Source organism: Quercus lobata, chromosome 9 (assembly GCF_001633185.2).
Source record: "Quercus lobata isolate SW786 chromosome 9, ValleyOak3.0 Primary Assembly, whole genome shotgun sequence".
In the NCBI taxonomy this organism is placed as follows: domain Eukaryota; kingdom Viridiplantae; phylum Streptophyta; class Magnoliopsida; order Fagales; family Fagaceae; genus Quercus; species Quercus lobata.
Window position 1 is genome coordinate 2,134,942 of NC_044912.1, and position 23,368 is coordinate 2,158,309.

At 32.2% G+C, this 23,368-nt stretch overlaps 2 protein-coding genes and 1 long non-coding RNA gene across 3 annotated transcripts; all 3 read right to left on the reverse strand.

The window, feature by feature from the left end:
* Positions 1-10,839: 10,839 nt before the first annotated feature.
* On the reverse strand, positions 10,840-14,546 carry LOC115960867. Its single transcript, XM_031079866.1, has 8 exons — positions 14,018-14,546; positions 13,146-13,517; positions 12,998-13,059; positions 12,759-12,854; positions 12,550-12,640; positions 11,678-11,779; positions 11,465-11,514; positions 10,840-11,272 (listed from the first exon to the last, which is right to left on the reverse strand). Exons 1-8 carry the CDS (start codon positions 14,444-14,446, stop codon positions 11,248-11,250), a joined length of 1,227 nt encoding a protein of 408 aa, XP_030935726.1. The 5' UTR covers positions 14,447-14,546; the 3' UTR covers positions 10,840-11,247.
* Positions 14,547-14,549: 3 nt separating this feature from the next.
* On the reverse strand, positions 14,550-16,705 carry LOC115960868. The gene is made up of 3 exons (XR_004085248.1): positions 16,543-16,705; positions 16,262-16,396; positions 14,550-14,641 (listed from the first exon to the last, which is right to left on the reverse strand). It is a non-coding gene; the product is annotated as an uncharacterized LOC115960868 (long non-coding RNA).
* Positions 16,706-20,849: 4,144 nt separating this feature from the next.
* On the reverse strand, positions 20,850-22,081 carry LOC115959859 (ethylene-responsive transcription factor ERF022-like). Its single transcript, XM_031078491.1, has one exon. It carries the CDS (start codon positions 22,002-22,004, stop codon positions 21,486-21,488), a length of 519 nt encoding a protein of 172 aa, XP_030934351.1. The 5' UTR covers positions 22,005-22,081; the 3' UTR covers positions 20,850-21,485.
* Positions 22,082-23,368: the final 1,287 nt, after the last annotated feature.

The following is a 23,368-nucleotide window of genomic DNA, read 5'->3' on the forward strand; positions in this document are numbered from 1 at the left end:
TATTTTAAATCTTAGTAGTGTTAGAAATTTAGGGGTGTTCGTAGTGCGGTGTGGTTTTGAGCCATTTTTAGCACCGTACTTTGCGGCGTGGTTTAGTTAAAATCATAATTGCACTGTACCTTGTTTTTGCGGTCACATGTGCGGTGCGGTGTGGTGCGGTTTAGAGTTTAGTCAAATCATAACCGCACCACATCTCATTTTTGTAGTCATATGTGCAATACTATGTATAAGATGCGGTTTGAAATCGATATATTTTTCAAATTTTGGGCTTTTCTTACTTAGAGTCCGTTTGGATTGAACTTATTGTTACTGAAACTGAAAACTGAAAATTGAAAACTGAAAACACTGTAGCAAAATAATTTTTAAATGTGTGAAAAGTACCGTGGGACCCATTTTAAACGCGTGAACAGTGTTGCTACAGTATGTGAACAGTACCGCTACAGTGCATAAACGTGAAATGAAAACGTGAACGTTGGTTTCAGCTGAAACCAAACGCTCACTTAGTCCAAAACTAATTTTTCTCTTTTTTTGGCCAAAGTTTTAAATTATTGAGCTAGTTTTTCTTTATTTTAGGTTGGCTTTTCTAGTCAACACTTGCTATGGTTATTAAACATTTTTTTTTTTTTTGAAAACTAGGGTTATTAAACTTTTAATAATATATTTAATATTAAAAATAAATAAATATATTAATATATAAAGAGGGTGCAGTGCGGTGAGATTTGTGCAGTTTTCTTATTATAAAATCGCAAACCACATTGCACCATGCGGTGTGGTGCGGTGCACTATTACTTGCAGTGCGGTGCGGTTATGCCATTTTGCGGATGGTTTTGGTGCGGTTTTTGCGGTTTGATGAATACCCCTAGTTAGGATATTACCATTTGAATTATTATTATATTATTGACGTGACACCAATCATATTTATTGTCACCTTAATTGATAAGGTTTTTTAAATAAAAAATTATTAGTAACTTTATCATATATATTTTTTTAGTAAAGTTTTCAATTAAACTCAATAGATTTTAAAAAGTTTCATATTAGATTTTAAATTTCAAGAATGTCACGAATTAAATCCTAAAAACTCCCAAATCAAACCCGAAAAATCTAGGGTTTAATTTATATGGTTTTAAAATAACTGAGACTAATCTAGGGTTAATAATTGAAAGTTACCCTTATAGTTTTAAGGTGGGCAGCTACAATTAATCTTGATATTAAATTCATAAAGACCTATGATAATTTGTTTTGGAAGATCAAAAAAAATTGAGGCTATCAATGATTTTGCATTGTTGTACAATAACAAACAACAAACGTCAAAACCTTAGTCCCAAAATTTTGAGGTTGATTATGAATTCTTGACAAATAAGTTAAAATCAGTTACATGATTTTGCATTATTATATTTAAAAATATAAGATAATTGAGACTAAATTGAGCATGCTTCCTCTGAACAATTTGAATGTTAGCTTCAAATGTGTGGATAAAAACTATACAAAATTGCAAATTATTCTATTAGCTAAGAATTTTATCTAGTTGTTGGTCTTAATGGATTTATACGATAAATGATAGGAAGACTCCTTGAACTTTCATCGTGACCAATTTTACACTCATATTGCAGGTTGTTCAATGCTGTAAACCATGTTCTTTTGGTGTGGAAAAATAGTCTCTTTTCATCAAAAAGAGACAAAAAACACCGCCTCTCATTCACCGATCTTGTGGTATACATAGGATTCAATTATCTAATCCACGATGTTACCTAAGCAAAAAATGCAATAAAAGTATAAAACTAAAATTTATAGATGCCTTATTGGTCAAATTCTATCCAATTCTTTTGGGTCACAAGAGTGATCAAATATGAAATGGACACACTACATTTCTAGTAATTGGTAGGACAACTCAACAATCCAAGTTATACATCTAAAGAAAATCAATTGCTCCTATCCATTTATATTTATTGGAACCAAGAAAATCATCAGTACAGTAATGATATTAATAATAAATAAATAAATAAAAGGAAAGAGAAGAAAAATCAAACTTTATTGAGCATTACTACGTAAGAGTTAAGAGCAGAAATTCTCAAAAAGGAGTGACAAAAATACAATTGACCAATAAAAATACAATCAACTAAATTAAAACAAATATTTCTTTGCACTTCTCACATTAGTAACATTATCCAAAATAAACACCTTTAGCTTATTGTCATTATCCATAATATTGGCAAATTCAATTAGTTGGCATATTCTGATGTGTCTATGACATCCCCGATTCAAATCCCTCTCCTCTATTGTCACTATCGAATTATCAGGATAGATATGTTACTACTAGCTAATGCGGCGCTCTTCTATATTCTTTTAACATGTCCTCAATTAAATATTGCATGTCTATTGCTCATTCAGATTTTGATACAATTTTTTGCAAAATTTTCATTGTGCATGTCATATGACACACCTAATCTACTTTATTTAAATCATAACAAGGAGTGGGTGTTAGTTATCTCAATTGATAAAGTTTTTGTTATCTAATAAGAAATTTGGGTTCAATTCTAATCAACACCAAAAATTAATTAGTGTCTTAGTCTGATGATAAAAACAATCAACGTGAAGGAAATAACATATATTTGATAAATTTTGAAGTACTATGCTATCTATAACCAAAAAAAAATCATAACAAAGGAAATTCTTATAAGCCGAAGCAAAAAATACAAAGTCTCATAACTTTATATATTTATTTTCATTAAAATAAACAAGCATATGTACCACATATGGTAACAATATTCTAAAAAAACAGTTACCATTGTTTCAAACTTCAAATTATCAACTCCCACTTATCGATGTAATATATAACATATACTATCAACGATGAGCCTTGAAGATAATGCGGCCTAATGTAGGCAAAACTGCATTGCAAATCCTAGGTTTTTTTGAAGTTTGAAAACAAGATATATCATTTGAAGTTTGAAATATGGAGAATATATGAAGATAATGTAATTCAATGGTGGATTTGTCAAAATTGCCATCCTATTAAAAAATATTGAGTAATGTAATATTACTTAGAGTTATATCATGTATAACTTGAACCCAACTCATATATATATATATATATATATGTTCAAGTTGATAATTATCCTACATACCTAGTGGAAGTCTTCGTTCAAACTCATTCAAGCAGATATTAATAATTTGTTAAAACTGTCTTGTATGGCTGGATGTAAATTTTTTTTAGAGAAGACAATATGTCTAGTATATTAGTGGATTAACTATTTTATGTCCTTTATATTTCAGCCCTGTTTGTAAAACTTGGAAATTATTTTCTTATTGATGCCCTTTTGTCATTTAGTTTCCTAATTTGAACTCATTGGCGGTCCAAAAGGCTCTCCAAGACATAGAGAAATAGTTAGAAGATCCGGTGGCAAAGAGCAATATGTAATTCTCTACCGGATTTCATAATTCAACTTGTTTTATAACAATCAGTTATGCGTATTAGGTCATCATGTCATTTTTGGACATTTAAGGATAAGGTTTCTTCCTTCTTTCGCTTCTTCACATTCACAGAATTTTGCCTATTTACAGAGCTTCTTATTATCCATGCAGGTTTCCTTTCCTCATTGATCCAAATACTGGTATTTCATTGAATGAAAGTGGTAAGCATGAAGCTTAGTCTTATTTTCAGGTCTCGTATAAGCAAATTTGTTGATAATGGATGCCTCAACTATGTATTCTCATTCATTGAGTGTGATTATTGTTGTAAATGTGATTCTTTCTTTAAAATTATTTATGTTATCCCTTAATGAGTCAGTCCCAATTAGTACGTATGGTTAATATGGTCACAACAATTAGCCATAAGCAATAAGATTCGTAAAGTGCCAATAGATTTAGGGAAATTATTGTGTACTCCCGGAATACCATAAATACGTATTATCTTCTCTCACATAAATGGTGGGTCTCACGTGGGACCCACCATTTATGTGAGAGGAAGGAGTACGCATTTATGGTACTCCGGGAGTATCTAATAATTTTCCGTAGATTTGTATAGTAGCATTCTTGTTTGGAACTCATTATAAAATGCCATGCAGAAGCAGGGCTGAGAGCGAGAAAATATTTATTTATGTTTTGTTCTGTTTGGCAACTGGCTTGCCATTTAGGAAAATATATATATGTATATATATATGGTGGTGCCTAAATTTAAGGATATGGATGAGAAGTTATAGTAGTGATTTTATAGTTTTTTTTTTTTTTTCAAAATAAAGAAGAGATTTGGAAAAAAGAAAAATAACTGTAAGATTAGAGTAAGAAAACTGAAAATTTTATTGAAAATAAAAAGGGACAAAAGAAACAGATAAATCTCTCTTTTTTAAGGTAGAAACAAATAAGTCTTGATAAAGGAAAAAAAAATAAAAAATAAAAACGTGAGGTGAGTGGAATATGGGAGAGATAAGAGAGTTGAGGATATAGAATAGTAACGGTTTTTTTTATAGTAGGAGTTTTTAGGAGTTGTTTGGTAGAGTAGTTTAAGTAATGTTGTTTGTAGTTTTTTGAAATACGTGTGGATGAAAAAGTGTGTGAAAAAGTGTGTAATGTTGTTTAAAATGTGAAAATGTGAGTTTGAGATGGCTTGCCAAACAGGATTTTTCAAAATAAAAAAGAGGAGATTTGGGGGGGGGGGGGGGGGGGAAAACCATGAGACTAAGGTAAGGATAAAGGGGAAAAAAAAATTAAAAACTTGGGGTGAATGAAATATAGGAGAAATGTGAGAGTTGAGTTTGAAAAATTAACCGGAAGAGTGATCTTATTTTTTAAGAAATTTGAGATGAACTTTTTACTGAAAGAGTAATCTTATTTTGTAAGGAATTAGCGGTGATTTCCTAAATTACTCTTCTCATCTTAATTCCTAACACTAACCCTAAAGTAAGCCTGCCCCCTTATTCCCAATTTCGCATCGTCGATGTCATCAGTTGGGTCAAGTTCAGGTTCAGGGTCTGGGTCAAGGCAACGGAGTTTTGATATCGTTTTCTGTGGGTATCATTTGACGCACCAAGAATGCATAGATTGGCATAGCTTTAAGATCCCTGACCCAAAGGCAAAGTTAAATGGGTATGATCAGCAGCGGAAGAAGAAGCAGCCGCTGTGGGCGTGAAAGTAGCAGTGGAAGCAGATGTTAGATGAAAGGAACGGGTTCCAATCGTTTTCGAGGATCAGGCTCCACTCTGTATAATTTTGGATTTATATGATGTAGTTGTAGGTTTTAATGTATTTATATGATGTATGATAGAAAGTACTCTTTGAACTTGCGTCAAGACTAATTTTTCACTTATATTGCAAGTTGCTCAATGTTGTAAACCAGGCTCTTTTGGTGTGGAAAAATGCAGTCTCATTCATCAAAAAATACAGTCTCTCATTCACCAATCCTGTGGTATTTATAGCATTCAGTTATCCAATCCTTGATGTTACCCAAGTAAAAATGCAATAAAAATAAAATTATAGATGCCTTATTGGTCAAATTCGATCCAATGCTTTTGGGTCACAAGAGTGATTAAATATGAAATCGACACAACATTTCTAGTAAATGGTAGGACAACTCAACAATCCAAGTTAAAAATCCATAGAAAATCAATTGTTCCTATCCATTTGTATTTATTGAACCAAGAAAATCATTAGCACAGTAATGATCTTAAAAATAAATAATTAAAAAAAAAAAAGGAGAGGGAAGAAAATCAAACTTTATTGAGCAATACTACGTAAGAGTTAAGAGCACAAATTTTCAAAAAGGAGTGACATCCACCATAACCTACTAAGAAAAAGTGTTAAAACCGATCCTACAAATTATCAAAAATCAGATGACATTCACATAAAATTTATTGGTACTTTCATAATATTCAACAATTCGAGAAACTATCATTACATCGTGTTGTGACCCGGTTGAATGAATAGAAATAACTAGTCGTATTCGAGGCGACAACCCTCCAAGAACAAAGAGAAAAGAAAGGAATTTTGTAAATATTATCAGCTTGCCTCTTATTCCATAACTCGTAGTTTAAATACATCAACCACAACCAACTCAAATAAAGGGATAACCCCAATTAAAAAGATAACAACTAACCTAATAGCTAAGTCTATCCAAGATAATAAGATGAGTCCTATCTCCAGGAAGTTTATTGATAACAACAACTAATGACAACATCCTAATTCAAATACGAAACTATCAATTAATTCAAATACGACACTTGAGGCATTTGTCTTCAGCTGCTCTGCTTTATCTTCGGCCACTTCTAGAGTCTAACTTCAGTTGCATCTCTTGTTCCCTCTTCCACATGTGCTGCAGACATAGCACATCGCCTATGCTCTTCCTTTATAGCCCTCATTTTGGCCACCACATCTTCGTAGTTGGGAAGCTTTGGATGGACATGACTCAAGCGAGCTGGGCTGTCCTTTAGCTCTTCATGATTAGAAGTATGAAATGAATGGTGATGATTTTTGACCATGCTAGGAGTCTTCTTTCTCTCACTATCCCAAGATAAAGGGCATGATTGAATGTCACTTTTGTTAGCTAAAGGAGTAGTAGTGCTTGGATGAAATGTGTGTTCTTCAGCTATTTCACTCATCAATGTGACAATCTGATCAATAGGTACCACATATCTGCATAGATTCTGCCTCATTTGGAATGACACAAGATGTCCTTGTCCTAATTGGACATTGACAGTCTCAAATTTACGACCATAGCGCCCTTTGAAATAATGACTGAATAAACGTAGCTCCGGCAATTCACCAAGTCTGGACGCAGCAAATATCAGATTTGCCAAAGCTTGGCGAACATCAATGGGCAAGGATCGTATGTCACTGCAAATATCAACTAGGACTTAGAGCAACATTTTATTATTGTCTATGAAATTATGAATACTCAACAAACTAATCAATGTCGATCACATGTAATCAAACCTTTTGAAATTTAATAAAGTTTGAGTCCAAGATAATGTACCTCTGTTGGCAAATATGAGAGAAATTGGTGAGTACGTATTCACAGCAATAATTTATTTCATCATATGCTGCCAATATTTTCTGATCCTTGAAGACTTTCTTGACCTAAATATAATTTTAAAAGGTTAAAAAAAGCATTCATGAGCCCGAACCTCGAAAGAAAATAGTCTTGACCTACGTACAAATATTTTAGAGTATACTTAAATGGTAATTTTGTCCCTGATTAGCTTTTGAAATTCATAATTATTAATAAACTATAAATTGAAGAAACTTTAGAGGTGTGCATGAGTCAAGTTGAAGGATTTTTTCAACCCAATCTAACCTTGTAGGGTTGAAAATTTTCCAACTCATTATATGAGTAGAAACCAAACCATCCCAACCCACATTGGTCAGGTTGAGTAGGTGGATTATATTTATATATTAATGACTTATAAAAATTTGGATTTTCATAAAATAGTTAAGCTTTAAAAAAAAAATTAACATGTCTATATTATATTCTAAAATTTTAAATAAATAATTCTCAAAATATCAAAATAAGTCATACTAAAAATTATAATAAGAACAATAATATAAACTAATATACATATTGTGGAACGAATGGGTTAGAAAAACTATTAGCCTAAACCTGACCCAACCTGATGTTCAAAATAAAATCACAACCCAACCTAACCCATAAAAACCAACAAAGGTGTCAAGTTACTTTGGATTGGATTAGATCGGTCTCATAATTTTGTTAGGTTGAATGAACATCTCTTATAGATCTTGAGTTTGTGCAAGGACCATAATTTTAATAAAGAAATTAATTTTGAAAAGAATTTCAACCATATAATTCCAATAACAAAAACTTGGTGATTAATGTCACTATACATAAATGAGAAGAAATCATACCCTAGATAAGGCATTTTCTTGCTGGCCAAGCTGTAGGAGCTGAGCAATATCAGCACGAGACTGTCGTATAATTGAATTCATCCTTCTCTTCAAAATAGCAAGACGAAGTTGAGCCTCCTCTATGGCACGCTTGCTACAACAAAAGCATAATTAGTGTGTTATTTTTAAGACAAGTAAGAGAAGGAAATGAATGGACAAAAAGATTATAAAAAAAATAAAAATGTAATGCTGTATAAAAAAAAGGCACAAATAGTAGGCCAAAAAATATTGATGGGGCTTATAAAATTAAAATTTGGGAAACCTTTGTGAACTCATTAAGGCTCCACTTTCTATATTGGATCCTCAATACAATGGGTACGAGGGTTACTACAACTAGTCTCTTCCCTACCGTTTTCATAAAAGTAGAAAGAATATATAAGAGTAGCATATTCCATTCATGTTTAAGATTGAATTTTTTTTTTTTTAATGGAAAAAAGGTTATAAAATATTAAAATGCATGTTTAAGATTTTGAATCATAGTAGTGAAGTTTTATGAATAAAAAAACAAGTAGGAAGATTAAGTGAATTATTTACCACTTAGAGGATTTTCTCCACCTTGACACTTCTGTCAATAGGAATAGAAGGGCTGCGTAATACACTCGGAGAAGCATTGATTTCCCCATTTCTCCTCACTCACTCAAACAAAGGAATGAAGAAGATTTTTGGTCTCTCTTGGTTGAAGAAGAAGAATAAGAAGGAAAGACCAACAATGAAATGGATTTTGGCTTTGGAATTGGGATTAAGAATGGATTCATGAGAATTATATTTATAATCTTATTCTCACATTTGTAATGCGGTAATGTGATAATGTCCATGGTAAAATATCTTCACCGTATCATTATTCCTACGTTTTGACAAATAATATGATCATGCAAATATTTTGAAAAAATATTTGTAATATTTGACCTAGTAAGGTCGATTCTTATATTGCGTGAAAAATTGGCATAAATCACCATGTGATCTTACAAGTTTATTGTAATTTGGATTCTAACATATCAAGCAAAATGTTTGCTTAAGTTTTATTTTGAATTATAAAGCACAATGTTCAAGAAAATATTAATTTATTATTTTCTGGGATTGTTTCCTCTCATGAAGAAAAAATTTTGATTTTAATCCCCTTTCCAAAAAAAAAATTGAAAAAATGTTTAGGAAAATCGTGAGTATACTGTACAGTGTATACAATACAGTAACAAATACATACAAGTCAATAAAATATTCGGAATATATATATATATATAAAGTCAACTTCTCTTTGTTGAAGAAGACCACTGACTTTGGAATTTTGATTTAGAATTGATTCAATAGAATTATACTTATAATCTTTTTGATACATGAATTATACTTATAATCTAATTCTAACATTGAAATGGGGTACAATGTGCACGGTAAAGTATCTTTGTTGTGTCATTCACCATACTGCCCAAAAAAAGACACACCATTTGTTTTCATGTATATCGAGATTCCTAAGTTTTAACAAGGTGAATATATATATATATATATATATATATATAGATATATAGATATATATATATATATATATTTATATATATTTGCAATATTTGATCTACGTAAGGTCAAGTCCTATATTGCGTGGAAAAGTGGCATAAAAATTACCTATTATAAAGATCATTGTGATTTGGATTCTAACGTAATAAGATCATATATATATATATATATATATATATATATATATCCAGATATAGATATATTCTTTTGTCTGAGAAAAATTAAATAGGTATATAATTAAGGATTATGTAGGGTTTTGGGTCCTTATATTCTTTGGCGAGACAAAACAAAATCAAGGTCTATGAGCACTCTACCAACTCTTAGCTCATGTAATTTTCATTCTCATACAGGTTGAGTAATTAGTAGATAAAATCTAGAGAAGAGTTAATTAGCAGTGGGACTCGATGATTAAGTTTTAAATTCTACTGCTAAAAAACATTCAAACTTCTCTTAAACATGCTAATTAAAAGACTTTAACTGTTCATTTCGTCTTGCTGATTGTACAATTGGATTTTTCATTCTATTAAATGTTTTTGCTAAGAGATGGAAGTTTTATTTTGTATTATAAAGCAAATTGTTCAAGTAAACATACTTTTATATATTTTCTAGGATTGTTTCCTCTCGCAATGGAAAAAAAAGATTTGATTTTGATACCTCTTTCCCAAAAGTGAAATATCACAAAAGAGTTTATATGACAATCATGAGTATACTATTATATATATATATATATATATATATCGCATAATTATATCATATCAAACTATCAAATCAAAACCAATTATTCACATGTTTTTTTAACATCACCATTACATGAAAATATAATTTAAAATATTTCGTTACATAACAAGATAACAAGGAGTCCATTAATTTAGGATGAATCAATAGTTGAGTCTAATAGGACTAAATTTCAAAGATCAAATCAAGAAAAAAATAAGAAGAATCAAATTAATTTCTCAAAATTTTCACGGCAATATACAATATCAAATCAAATTTCAAATTTCAAATTTAATAAAAAGTACCCATAAAATGCCAATATTTTGTTCACATATTGGCCCATATCAACATTTATCAAAAATTGAGTGAAATGGACCTAAACGGGTGGATTAGACTAAAATGGGGTAGGAATTTAGGTTGAGATGGAATTTGGTTGATTCTTACCGATTGATTAATTAGCACATAATTTTTTCACCGGAATGGAATGGAATTGATAACTTTAATTTTATTCCATGTTCTCCACATGAAAATGACTAAACAATGCCATTAAATTACATGACTCTTGGTTAAGTTATATCTTTTACTATATTCCAATTTAGTAGCATGCATGCATACTTACGTTACCTTAATATTATTTTAAGATATTATACAAAATCAACTAATAAGCATTAATACATTTTGTGTATATATATTTCTCAAATATATTTTGAGTATATATACAAAATCAACTAATAAGCATCATAAGATCTCATGTTTTTATTCAATTTGAAATGTTAGAAGATTTGAAATACTTTCGGTCTATCTTCTGAAGTTAATGACAACCTTATGATCCATAAAAGCATGAACTTTATATACAATCATTAATTTCTGTCACATATTTTAAGCCCTAAATGTTACATTTTTTTTGTAGCTGCTTCTACAAAATATGTATCTCATATGCTTGAATTACCCCTTCTAAGGTTCTCCTTTTGGTTTCTTGCAATTTCTTGAGACCATAATTCGTGCCAGCTTGAAACCTTTCCCTGAATTCATAAAATCCGGTGCAGATACCTTCGATTGCAAATGTGATGAGTATGACAAGTGACAGCCTCAGATTCCTGGGCTATGATAATTCACGAATCCCCTTGAGTTTCAATTTCACCGCCAACTTGGCATCTTCAGTCTGCATTGCAATCAAGTCACTATCACAATAGGGTAACATAAAAGCCTAGATGAATTTGGGCATGTTAATCCGAGGTAAATCTTACTCATGATCAATTGTTCATAAAATGCTCAAATTTAAACGACTGTATACTTCATGTTTAAGAATTAGTAGGGGGATAGTAATTGAAGAGTAACATAGAGCATATGGTACCTTGGTTCTCTTCTTGCATGGGTCAGATCTGCAGATTCTGGTAATGCAATCTGGAAATGTTGATCAAATTGTTATATGATGGCACAATTTCATGATTTTTTATTCCAATTAATAAAAGAGAATAACATAAGATAGAATGGATAAGGAATAAAATCATGTCCTAATTTTCTGCAGTAATTTCCAAACCCTTTGAAGAAAGAATAGAAATATGACCTTAGGAACTGGTTTTGGATTTGGAGCCTTGTGAATGGTGAACAAGGTAGATGATGCATATTTTGAATCTTTTCCAAGCCCAACATTACTTTTCTCGTCTCCCTGCACACAAACAAAATGCAAGCATGATCTGTGCATCCAACACTGAAAATTCCTCTATACATAGCAAACAGAAGAATGTTCATTACCAGAATGCATGCCTCTTCAAACTAAACATAACAAAAACATAGTTTCATAAATCAGTCATGTCTTAGGCATTAAGGTATAGATTTACGATTAAACTCAAGTATTATTGAACAATATGATCGAACCTCGTCAATCATAAAACTACATTTCATCGTCCGCGCCATAAATCTCTTCAAGTAACAAGCCAAAAATTCTAGCAAGAACCAGCACAGCTTTTCATTGTCATTGTATTGATGTCTTGGTAGGCCACATTTGTGATCCAGGTGATGGAGGTGTAACATACTGTCAGTAATACCAAATCTCTAACTAAATCACTAAAGATGGATAAGAAATTAACTTGCCCATCTTCTCCAAATTGGAGATCCTATAATAGGTAGTAGCCTAGAAACCATTAGAGATGTCATGAACCTATACTAAATACTTTAAAATGATGCTTCATGAATTAATTTTGTAAATGCAATCCTTACAACCAAAGTTCTCTATGATCCTGAGATTCCTAGTGTATGCAAGATCTTTTGACCATTTCAATGTGTTCAAGCTAATGGACGCTGAGATTAGGATAATTCTAAGTCCAATGGTCCAAGCTTCCTAGAGGAACCTAGTTAAAACGATCACATCTTTAAAATGCAGAAACGTCGTACGCAAATGTATGCATGCTTAACTAAATCATATCCAGTAGGAATTACCTTTTTCTGCAGTCCTTTGACATTACTCTTTTGCTCAGCTTCAATTCCATAATTTTGATTTACATTATTCTGAGCACGAAGGTTCATAGACCTTTTGTATTTCCAAACCATTAGAATATCACACAAGCAAAGAAAAATCAGAAAAAAGAAAAAAAAATGGTGGTGACAGTATCTGAGGAAAACAAATGTAAATGGATATAGCACATTACATTATTTTCGGTCTTTGGTTCTCGGATACTCTGCCATTGGCTCTAATTTGGCAGCCACTGGGCTCTAAAGGCTTTCTACCAACTCCATCACAGCTCCTGAAAATGAACAAACAATTCAGATTAGTGAGGGAGTGAGGGGAGGGAGAGGGGTTTGGGGGGAAAGGGGGTTGTTGAGAGAGAGAGAGAGAGAGAGAGAGAGAGAGAGAGAGAGAGAAGCATTCTAATTGGTGAAACCAGACCTCCTGTTATCCAGAGCTTTCTTTCTCAAACCACCAGTAACAGAAGCCTTCTTTGTAGTGCTCTGCATATATAGTTGAACGCAACCAGCAAGAAAAGCCATCAGCAGAGGAACTAAAATTCAATATGAATACAACCATGATAGTCTACCTGGGTGGATCGTTCATGGAGTGGCAACTTTGTTGGGAACTTGTCTACTGACCCTTTGGAAGTTGAAATTTCCTTCACCTGACCAACTATACTAATGGGTGAAGATGTCACTGAGCTAGCCCTCACTAATGAAGTGCGCAGAACAGCGGCATTGGGGCGTATTTCCGTATTTTGTCTATTTGAGTAAACATTGTTGGAACTAATGTCTTTTGCAATCTTAGGTGTACTTCTTTTGCTTGAAACAAGACCGTTATCTTTCTTGCCAGCAATTTTATCATTGATAGACACTTTCGGCTTCTCAGATAGCTTAACGGCACCTTTGGTAATTCTGTAGTCCAAATGTGTTCTGTTTTCAGCAGACACAACTGTCACCTGGTAGAACAACTTAAAACTGAGTAACAGAAAATCACCTATCTATTGCACATTAGCAAACTTTAGCAACTAACCACAAGTTCAATCAAAATATAAACGGGACCACAACTTGATACAGCAAGAGAGTTCCAATTAACAAGACAATGCATACAGCAGTATAACAGCTATTTAGTAATCAGGTCTAAACACATTAAGAATTTTGTTTTTGGCAGAGTTTCACCATGACTATGAGGCTGTCAAAATCTTCTTCTTACAGTATTTTAATATTTTTTCTTACTTTTCAATCTCCTATATAATTAATGGAACCGAAAAAAAGGAGACCCTCATTTTATGGATCAGCAAACATGAGAACCACCTTGCAATACATAAAAAAAAATTTGTTGGCCTCTAAAGTCTGTTAATAAGTAAATAGTCCTCAAGCAAAGTGAGAATCTTTTCACAGATTTTGATATCATCGGTTAAGGGGAAATGAGACACAAATTAGAAATCCAACATTTTACCTTAGCATTTAGACTCGATGATTGTTTCTTTTGCTTGATGGCATCATGCTTGGCTCTGTCAGAGACAGAGCAGTCATGCTGGGCAGTTTCTGAGCTCTTACTGACTGATGAAGTGGAGGAAGCCTCTTTTACAAAATGTTGGAGTTCAATGGCAGATAAGGACACACTGGTTTCATTTGTCAGGCTAGCTTTGTCATTGTCATTACCACAGCAACCTAATTCCTCTTTGGTAGCATCTTTTGAACTATCCAGAATGCCTCTAGTTGCATCATTCTCTAAGACCTGTCTTTCACTGACATTGATAGGCTTCTTTTCCTCTTTCATGAAGTCAGCATTGACAGCATTTTCCACTTGTGTGATGGTGCTCATTGCCACCAGGCAAGAATCAGGCTGTGTTGCCTGTTGCTGTTCTGCTTGTAATGCCTTCATAGCTCTAAATTTTTTGTAATATTCTTCAAAGTATGCCTTCTTTTGAGCAACAAATCCAGGGGCCTTAAACTTCTCCAGCTCCTCCTGACGTCTGTTGTGAGAGAACACTGACCGCTTTTCCCATGCAAGTGATTCGACAGCAAATCTTCCAAAAGATATTGAACCATGATCCAGAATGTCAGAGATGGAAACAACCTGCACGCCAAAGTAAAATTTAGATAAAATAACAAAACCATACAGCAGAAATGTTAACATAGAACCCAGTAAAAACATCTTATCACATTTAATTTCAAGATTTAGGGCCATCCAAAATTCCCAACTTGAGCCTTTGGACTCAAAAAGGCTAGAGAACAAGAAAAGTGGGAAAAAGAAGAAGAATCAGTGTATGTTTAAATGTCAAATACAAAAGTCAATTGAACTATATCTAGATTACAACAAATATAATGCTCCAATTATATTTTTTTTCATTTTTCTCAGATAATTTGGAAACCAAGTAGACTTTTGAAGAGTAGAAATTTGCTATAGTTCTTACAAATTTTCCTTACCAATAAGTCTAAGCCCACAACCAATTTCTCAACTGCTAAGGTGGCAGTTCATGATTGGTATGCAGTAAAAGTGATGTTAGCGGAGTCCCGTGTGAAAATGATATATTAGAAATCATAATCTGCCACCTCAACAAGAAAGTGAAATTTGTTATGCTTGTAGCATCTTTATATACTTACAGATTATTAAGTTACTAACAGACATGGCTGCTACATTGACTTGCCACGTGCATCACACGATCCTACATTCCACAAATTAATTTGTACCACCACATAAAAGCCATTGCAGTTTGCAACAAAATTGTAATAAACTTTGTTTCACCCTTACCATTACTCTAAAGAATATTTAGATGTCCATGTAAAATACAATCAATCTATTTTCACAAAACATTTATTAAAACTCATTTCTCAAGCTTTAAAATTTCTCCAAAAACAGAATAGCCTTCCATCAGAACAATATACTTGCTAATAACATTCCGAAATATTAGATAACTTAACCAAGCCAACCAATGCTTCAAAAAAAATTTGTGAAAGTTTTAGTTTTTGTTCTTCAAATATTAAAAAGGTAATAATTTCATCCTTCTATTTTTTGTTAAAGCTACTCCAAGTCACATCTACTTTTTAGGAAAAGGATCCTTTCCATTTGAAAAAAATCTAGTTCATGTTTCAATTATACATCACAAATCTAAAGGTGTACAACTTCATTTAAAATCAGAACCTTGAAATGGTCTCCATTTCTAGAAACAGAGAAGAGATCATGTTATAGCCTTTTAATGTACAATGTCAACACTTTGTCTATCACATAAAGAATTTCTTTATAGGTAGTCATATGGGTATATTACACGAACCTTTCTCAAGGTTTCACAAAATGACACTCCCCCAAATAATGGACGAAATCACACTCATGAGAAATTATTTGGTACACCGTGTGTATTACACCTCCTTCTCACATGTGGGATCCGCCATTTTGTGAGAGGAAGGTGCAGGACACTAATGTTCATTGCTTCTCAGTCAAATTAAATTGCAGCTGTTTAACTTTATAGTATGAAATCCAAATTTGACCAAATTTTAAGCCTTTCCAAAACTACTTCAAATAGTACAGACAGCTTAATTGAATACTTCAACAATCATTCATATATTTATATCACCATCACAAAAAGCAACTCTATCTTTGACCTTAATCACTTTACCTTTTATTCAATCAATAATTCCCCAACAACCAAAAAAAGAGAGAAAAAAAAGACAGCTATTGAAAGAGTAATTTAGTGTGTACCTGAGATTGTTGGCCCTCTAATGGTACCTCAGTTTGTGACCATTCATTGCCACAATAGCTATGATGATAATGATGATCCATATCAGTTGCCATTTCCCAATTACTCTCTACACCCAGACTACTCTAACAAAACCCCTGTCCAATAATAACCACCAAAAGAAAATTTAGACTAAAAAAAAAAACATGGGACCAAAATATTTTCTAGATTGTACCTTACTACAATAAACTTCAACTGTTTCATGAATTTTACAAAGGAAAAAAAAAATGCAAGGAGTACTCACAGTGACAGATAGAGATTCCAAGGTCTTTTAACAGTTGAAAAGTTAGTTACTTCAAACTCATAGTGTATTAAGGATGTGTTTGGCTGTTTATTTTGGGGTTGTTGTTTTGAAGGTTACAGTTACCAGATTGTGGTGTTTTGGTTTGTGAGAAATGAAAAGTGAGCAAAATGGAGAGACAAAGAAAGAGTGAGCAACCAAACTTGTTCTTAAGGGAGTGAAGTGACGTGGCTATGGTGCGGTTACTCACAACCGCTTTTTTTTGCATCTGGGTCCTACTGCCGCCACGTTGCACAGTTGATTTTGTGTGAAAGATATGGGTCCACGATGAAGGGTCGGGTCCAGTGGTTGTTTGTAATATCTGGGGTTTTAATGAATGTGGTGACACGTGTGTGGTTACTATCGGTTGGTGGGTCCCGGCTGCAATATGTGTATATGGGTGTGGTTCTGCCGAATAAGAAAGTTTTGTTTATTTGGTTGCTTTTTTTTCTCTTTAGATGAGAATCTTTATTTGTTTATTTATTTATGGTTTTTGTGTCCAATGGTGGGTGCGTACCCACGTGGATGGACTATGTTAACAAGATGGGTCTTGCATAAGGCTACATGTGATGGAATCATTATGGTAGCCACTTAACAACAATATCACGAGCACATTCATTTTTTCTAATTAATTCTATAATCTTGATTTGTGTGATTGGAAGTGATCAATTAAAAAAATGTAGATCCATGTAAATAAGAATTGGAAAAAAATGTCACTACTCATAATTGTATACATCAACAAATTATAACATTGGACGTGTTAGTGTGTGTTTTTTTAAAATTAAAAGATTGTAAATGAACCAATTTGTTTATGAATAATTTGAGCTTAGTTTGGAAAAAAAAATATTTGTTTTTGTTTGTTTGTTTTGTAAACAAGCTCTACTCAAGCCTAAGTTTATACTTGACTATTAAATGACACAAGCTCAAACATAGTAATGTGTTTGTGAACAAGCTTGCGAATATAAGTATAAGGTTCAATTTAACCATATGCAATTATATTTTTTATATGTACAATTTTCTAAATTTTCTAAAAAAATAGTTATATATATTTGAAATTGTCTTGTATATGTTTTGTAAATAGAATTATACAAGATATCAAATTATTATTTATAGTTTATTGATAATATAAACAATCTATTCATAATAAAAATTCATAGATTTATGAAGGGGTAAAAAATTTAGTCATAGTTTTACAATATATGAAAAAGAAATAAGTTAATCAAATAATCAGTGGACAAGTTTAAGCTTGTTCAACAAGAAAATGATTGGGGGATAGCAAAGACTCGAAGATCCCAAGCTCAATTCATCATACTATTAGTTCATGGAGTTTTCGAAGTATCTCCTAGTGAAAGAGCAGAATAACTTAATCAAAGGTTGGTACATTATTAGGTCCTAAGCACATGCAAAGATTAGTCTCTTTGACAAGCTTTTCTGATAGATCATGGCTACACAAACTTCCAACCATCTCTTCTTTTTCTTTTCTTTTAATTTTTTTCTTAATTTTCTTCCATTTAAAATGTGATTAATTCTTTTCGGAGTTATGGGTTTCGATATATTTTTTCTTTGTATTTTACAAAAAAGACACGATGCATTTTTTTATTTAATGTACAAGTGTTATACATTTAAAAAAAAAATGAACTTGATTAATACACAATTTGTTTAACTGTGTTTAGTGACTGAGATTTATATTTGACATGACGATTCCTTAATAGCACAAGCCTTAAATTCTTTATTTTTATTTTTATATATTTCCATTCATTTTAACATAGTAAAAGCAAAAAGAAGAATTTCTAAAATAGTTAAAATATTACATATATTTAGTGATCAAACGGGTATGCGGAAAATAAAATATGACTTGGTCTATTAATTGTAGTGTTTATTTAGATTTAACTGCAGTCACATGACACCCATGGAGTATATATTGTTCGTGGATAGTATAATTGAGCTACACATTTCAATCACATGACACCCATGAAGTATTGTTCGTGGATAGATTATTAAAAGAGGGATTAAGCTCTCGCAGAGTTCCAATTGAATTTAGACATACTTTTTAGACATTAAAGTAGCAAATACTTTCTTCAATTTCTACTTTCTACTGTTTGAAAAGTAAAAAGTAAAAGTAGCCTCAGAGGCCATAGGTTTTCGATCCCTGAATTGCTGTTGTAATTATTATATGAATGTATTAATATTTGGTACATGAGTTGACCAAGAAGTTCTATAACTTGTAATAATTTGCTTCCATTTATGTGGACTCTAAACTAACCACAAAATTTAAGTAGTAATTTTCATCAAGATTAGAACCTGGTTTCCCTCATTAGAGGTTTGTTAGGGTCTTTGGATGACAGCTCTTGCTACTCCAGTCAAAATGTTCGTAGTCTTATAAATAAAATATTTCAATTCACATTGGTGAATATCGGTGGAGGAAAGGTCCATGTTTACCCTTTTTGAGAAGCTTTGTTTAATTAATACTCTTTTTGCGTAAGGGAGGTGGTGACAAGACCAATGACTTTACATTTTCATCTCAAACCCATGTTCGGTAGGCCCAAGTAAAATTTGGGCGGCGAGTCTAAGTCCAAATGAAGTTGGACTAACGAATTTTTTACTCTTAAAAAAAAAAGAGAAAAAGAGTAAATTTCATAAAGGTCAACCCTACTTTTATTATTTTCAAAATTTAAATAATTATATCGAAACTTTCTACTGAAGAATTTGCTTCAATCTAGAAAAATTACCATTGAAAATCTCTTAACTCAAAGGTTTAAAGTCTTAAGTATTGACCCAATTATGTTATACTAATTCCTCAAGTTCCTTGTTTTTTCACTATGTGAGATTTTTAATTACTCGCATGCGCAAAAGCATGCCCAACAAATGAATAATATCATTTATTTTTTTTATCATTTTGAACTTTTTAATATGCAAAGTTGAGAACAATGCCAGGTTCAATCACGACACTAAGAGTCTGTTTGGATACCGCTTATTACTGAAAATTGAAAATTAAAAACATTGTAACAAAATAATTTTTAAATGTGTGAATAGTACTGTGAGACCCAGTTTTAAAATTGATTTTGCTGAAATCTGTACTTACGAGTCTCGTGAACAGTGCATGAGACCCACACAAAAAACACAGACGTGCCGTGGGATGCTATCCAAACCCAGCCTAAAATGACTTTTACAACGAAATCTTCACGGGATTCACACAAAAAAACACAGACGTGCCATGAGACGCTATCTAGACCTAATCTAAAATGACTTTTACAATGAAATCTCATTAATCGTTTGTTCATAATACATAGAGGATGTGATTAATTTTTGGAATATGATGTCAAGAGCTTTGTAGCTTTGTTCAACTGATTGATATTTTTTTATATTTTCAAAATATTTAAGATCTAAATACTTATTGTAACTATCAAATTAAAAAAAATATCATGATTCGTGATTCGTGATTAGTTGGTGGTGAAATGAAAGTTAAATAATAATAAAAATCCCTTCAAATATCTTTTTATTTATTTGGCAGAGATTCTCTTGTTGGAATAATGTTGGACTTGTTCCACTCCCTAATTTAAGTTGGAAACAATTAACTATTCACCTTTTTAGCTGCTTGGCAATTCTATACATTCTAGGAAGCTGCTTGCTTTGAGAACCACACCAATTCTCCTTCAGTTCGAAAACATGCAGCCTTAAATTAATACTTTATATATGTTGTAATTAGACACCCAAATGGTTGACAGGCAGGAAAGCCAGACAATATGAAACCTGACTTTTTCTATTTTTTTGAGAAGAATATGAAACTTGATTTGATCATTCATTAGTGTTGAGTATTGGTTTTGGCAGTTGGAATTTTCACATTCAATGTAGAAATAATTCCACTCTTCCTCTTTTTTCATTGGAGTTCCACTTTACAAGTTACAACCATAGTAATCTAATAAAGTATGCATAAATGAAATTCGAAAAAACACACGTGCTAAATAAACCCCATTTCAAAATTTAGTAGTGTTTTTCATTGTCTTTGACCACAATCGTTCAACCACTGTGGTTAAATAAATTGACTTCAAGATCATTATATAACTTGTTAATTCTAACTTTTTGGTACACCCAAAAATTGTTTTAGGTTTATTTAATTGTTTATTTTAAAATTAAGGCAGTTGTGTAGATTGTTGTTACTGTTTGAACTTGGATACGCAGATGAGAGCCAATTATGCAAATAAAGTACTAGAACTCTTCCGTCAGAGCTGATTAATATTAAAACTTGCTACAAGAAGCTAAAAATTGAAGTGAACAATATGTAATAGGCTTTATTAATTGGTATGAATAAACCACTTATTTTACATAAGTAAAACAAAATACATAACTGTTTTTAACAGTTGCTACATACAAGTAGCATAGGACTGAAATGAAGAGAGAGAAAAAAGCCCCCAGAAAAGATATATAGTAATAATGTAATAGTACAATAAAACCCAACAAAAATAGACTACTATGTGAGAGGGCCAGAGCTAGTAAAAAAACAAAACCCCAATTTGATGCTTCAATAAAGCTAGCCTCCATCCAAATTCTTAAAAGCTGCTCATTTAATGCAAAACTCGACCCACGTGTCTCTTCATGACTCAACCACAATGATACTTTGTACCAGAAAAAACTTGCACATACTTGAACTTGAACCATTCTCCACTGAATGCCTCAAATGACCAAACTAAACTATAGAGGAGTGACCTCAAATGTATTGAAGTAAAACCTTTCTAAAAGGAAGGGAAAAAAGTTAAAAGAGTTACTATAGTTAGAGGCTTCTTTTTGTCTTAGGTAATTACCGATAAATTATGTGACATATATTGTTCAGTTCTCTGATAAAAAAGAACTTGTGTTTAAATCTCCCTCTCTCATTTGTTGTAAGAGAGAAATGGTGATGAATATGATGCTTACGAGTCCCAAATGGACTCATATTGCAATTCTTCCCAGTCACTGAACTCAACATTGTTGTCATACAATACCATATTCTCCTCAAACAAAAGAGCTCCTGTCAACTCCATCCACATCTTTGGTGAGTCCAAAGGTGACTCATTAATGGCTTGAATTTGGCTAGGAGAAAGTCCCACCCTGACCGGCATCACATTAGCTCCAGAGCTTCCCATCTCAGGCCTTCTAAACCGCAATGCCGCCTCTTGAGCCGCCATTTGCACGTCCTCAGCTCTCGAGCTCTTTGGCCTCGGCAAGCTATCAACCAATTCAGGAAAATTCAGGCGTGCCCCACGTCCTCTAAGGTGCAATGCCGCCACATCATAGGCCGCGGCGGCCATTTCTGGCGCCTCATAGCTCCCCAACCATATCCTTGTTTTCTTCCCTGGCTCACGAATTTCAGACACCCATTTGCCCCATTTGCGCCTTCTCACACCCCTATATGTTGGTGCAACAACGTTAGGATTGGTTGGTTCTTCCATGTGTATGTGTTTGAGCTTTTGTGAGAGAACACTATTGTTGAGTGTTTTTCAATGAGCTAGCTAGAGAGATACTGATTTTGGTAGGGAAGAGTGTGAAGCAATCATGATATAAATATAGGAGATGGATGTGAAGTATTATTAGTGTGAATGAAATTTAAGAAACTCTTTTTTTTTTTTGGAGATTGAAAGGGAGTTTCCGAGTAGCTACGTAAGTGGGAAGATGCTGTCAATGGCGCATGCGCACGTTTCCTTTGGTTTTGCATTATGGAGTCATACCATGGCACATGTCTATTCCTATTTTGTATTTATTCGGTTTTGTTTAATTTTTTTAAGCACATATAGGAAGTTTAGAAGAAGAAAAAAAGAACTAAGTTTTCTCACAATTGATAACTTTATTTAGAGAAATATATTATTATATCTACACTTTGAATATATTCTTTCTTTCACCTTACTTATTATATATATGGGTCTTACATCCATTCTCTCACATGATGAATCTTATATATAATATAAAAAGAATATGAAATAAACTAATATTGGTGTGAAAAATTCATAGTTTTTAGAGTATTCAATTCATGCTAAAGTGTTTATTTAATAAAAAGCATATTAAAGTGTATTATACACAAACTATTTTAATTAATAAATGGTAATGCTTTCTTAATGCTAGAACCTCATATTGTCTACGAGAATTGATCCCAAATTACCTTAAAACAAACCAAAGAGTAATCAACAAACTAAAAATAAATAAACTTATACAAATTATACATATTGATTCCATCTAACCACTTTATTTATTTATTTTTATGATGACTTTTAGGGAAAACTTTCACTAAACAATATAACCAAGTCCTTTGATTAGATTTTCTCAAAAAAAAAAAAAAAAAGTCCTTTGATTAGATGGTTTTCTATTACAAGACGCGTTACAGGTGTCTTTAAACTTTAAAGTGGTCATAAATAACGTACGACGTGATCTAGTCCATTGATTAGATGGTTTTCTTCTTCAAATTGTTTTTGTTTTTTTTTTTTTTTTGCCCATTCTCTCAATCTATGCATGTTTTCTACATGGCTTTGACAGCATAATATATATCGATGTATTGAAAACTTTAAGATACAGATTTATAAAATCATCGTACTTAATTGCTTTTAACAAAGTTTAATTAATTTAAGTATAAAACGTGCACCATGCAACAGTTGAACATAGAGAAAGTTTCTAAACCATGGTTTTCTCTGTCTCAAAAAATGTACTTCTTTTATAAAATATTTGGACATATGTTTATGTAGAATTTATAATTGATCCATATAAAAGTTTTTTAATTGTAAAATTAAAAGGTATAGACTATTTAATAGCTATGGTACTTGCTTTT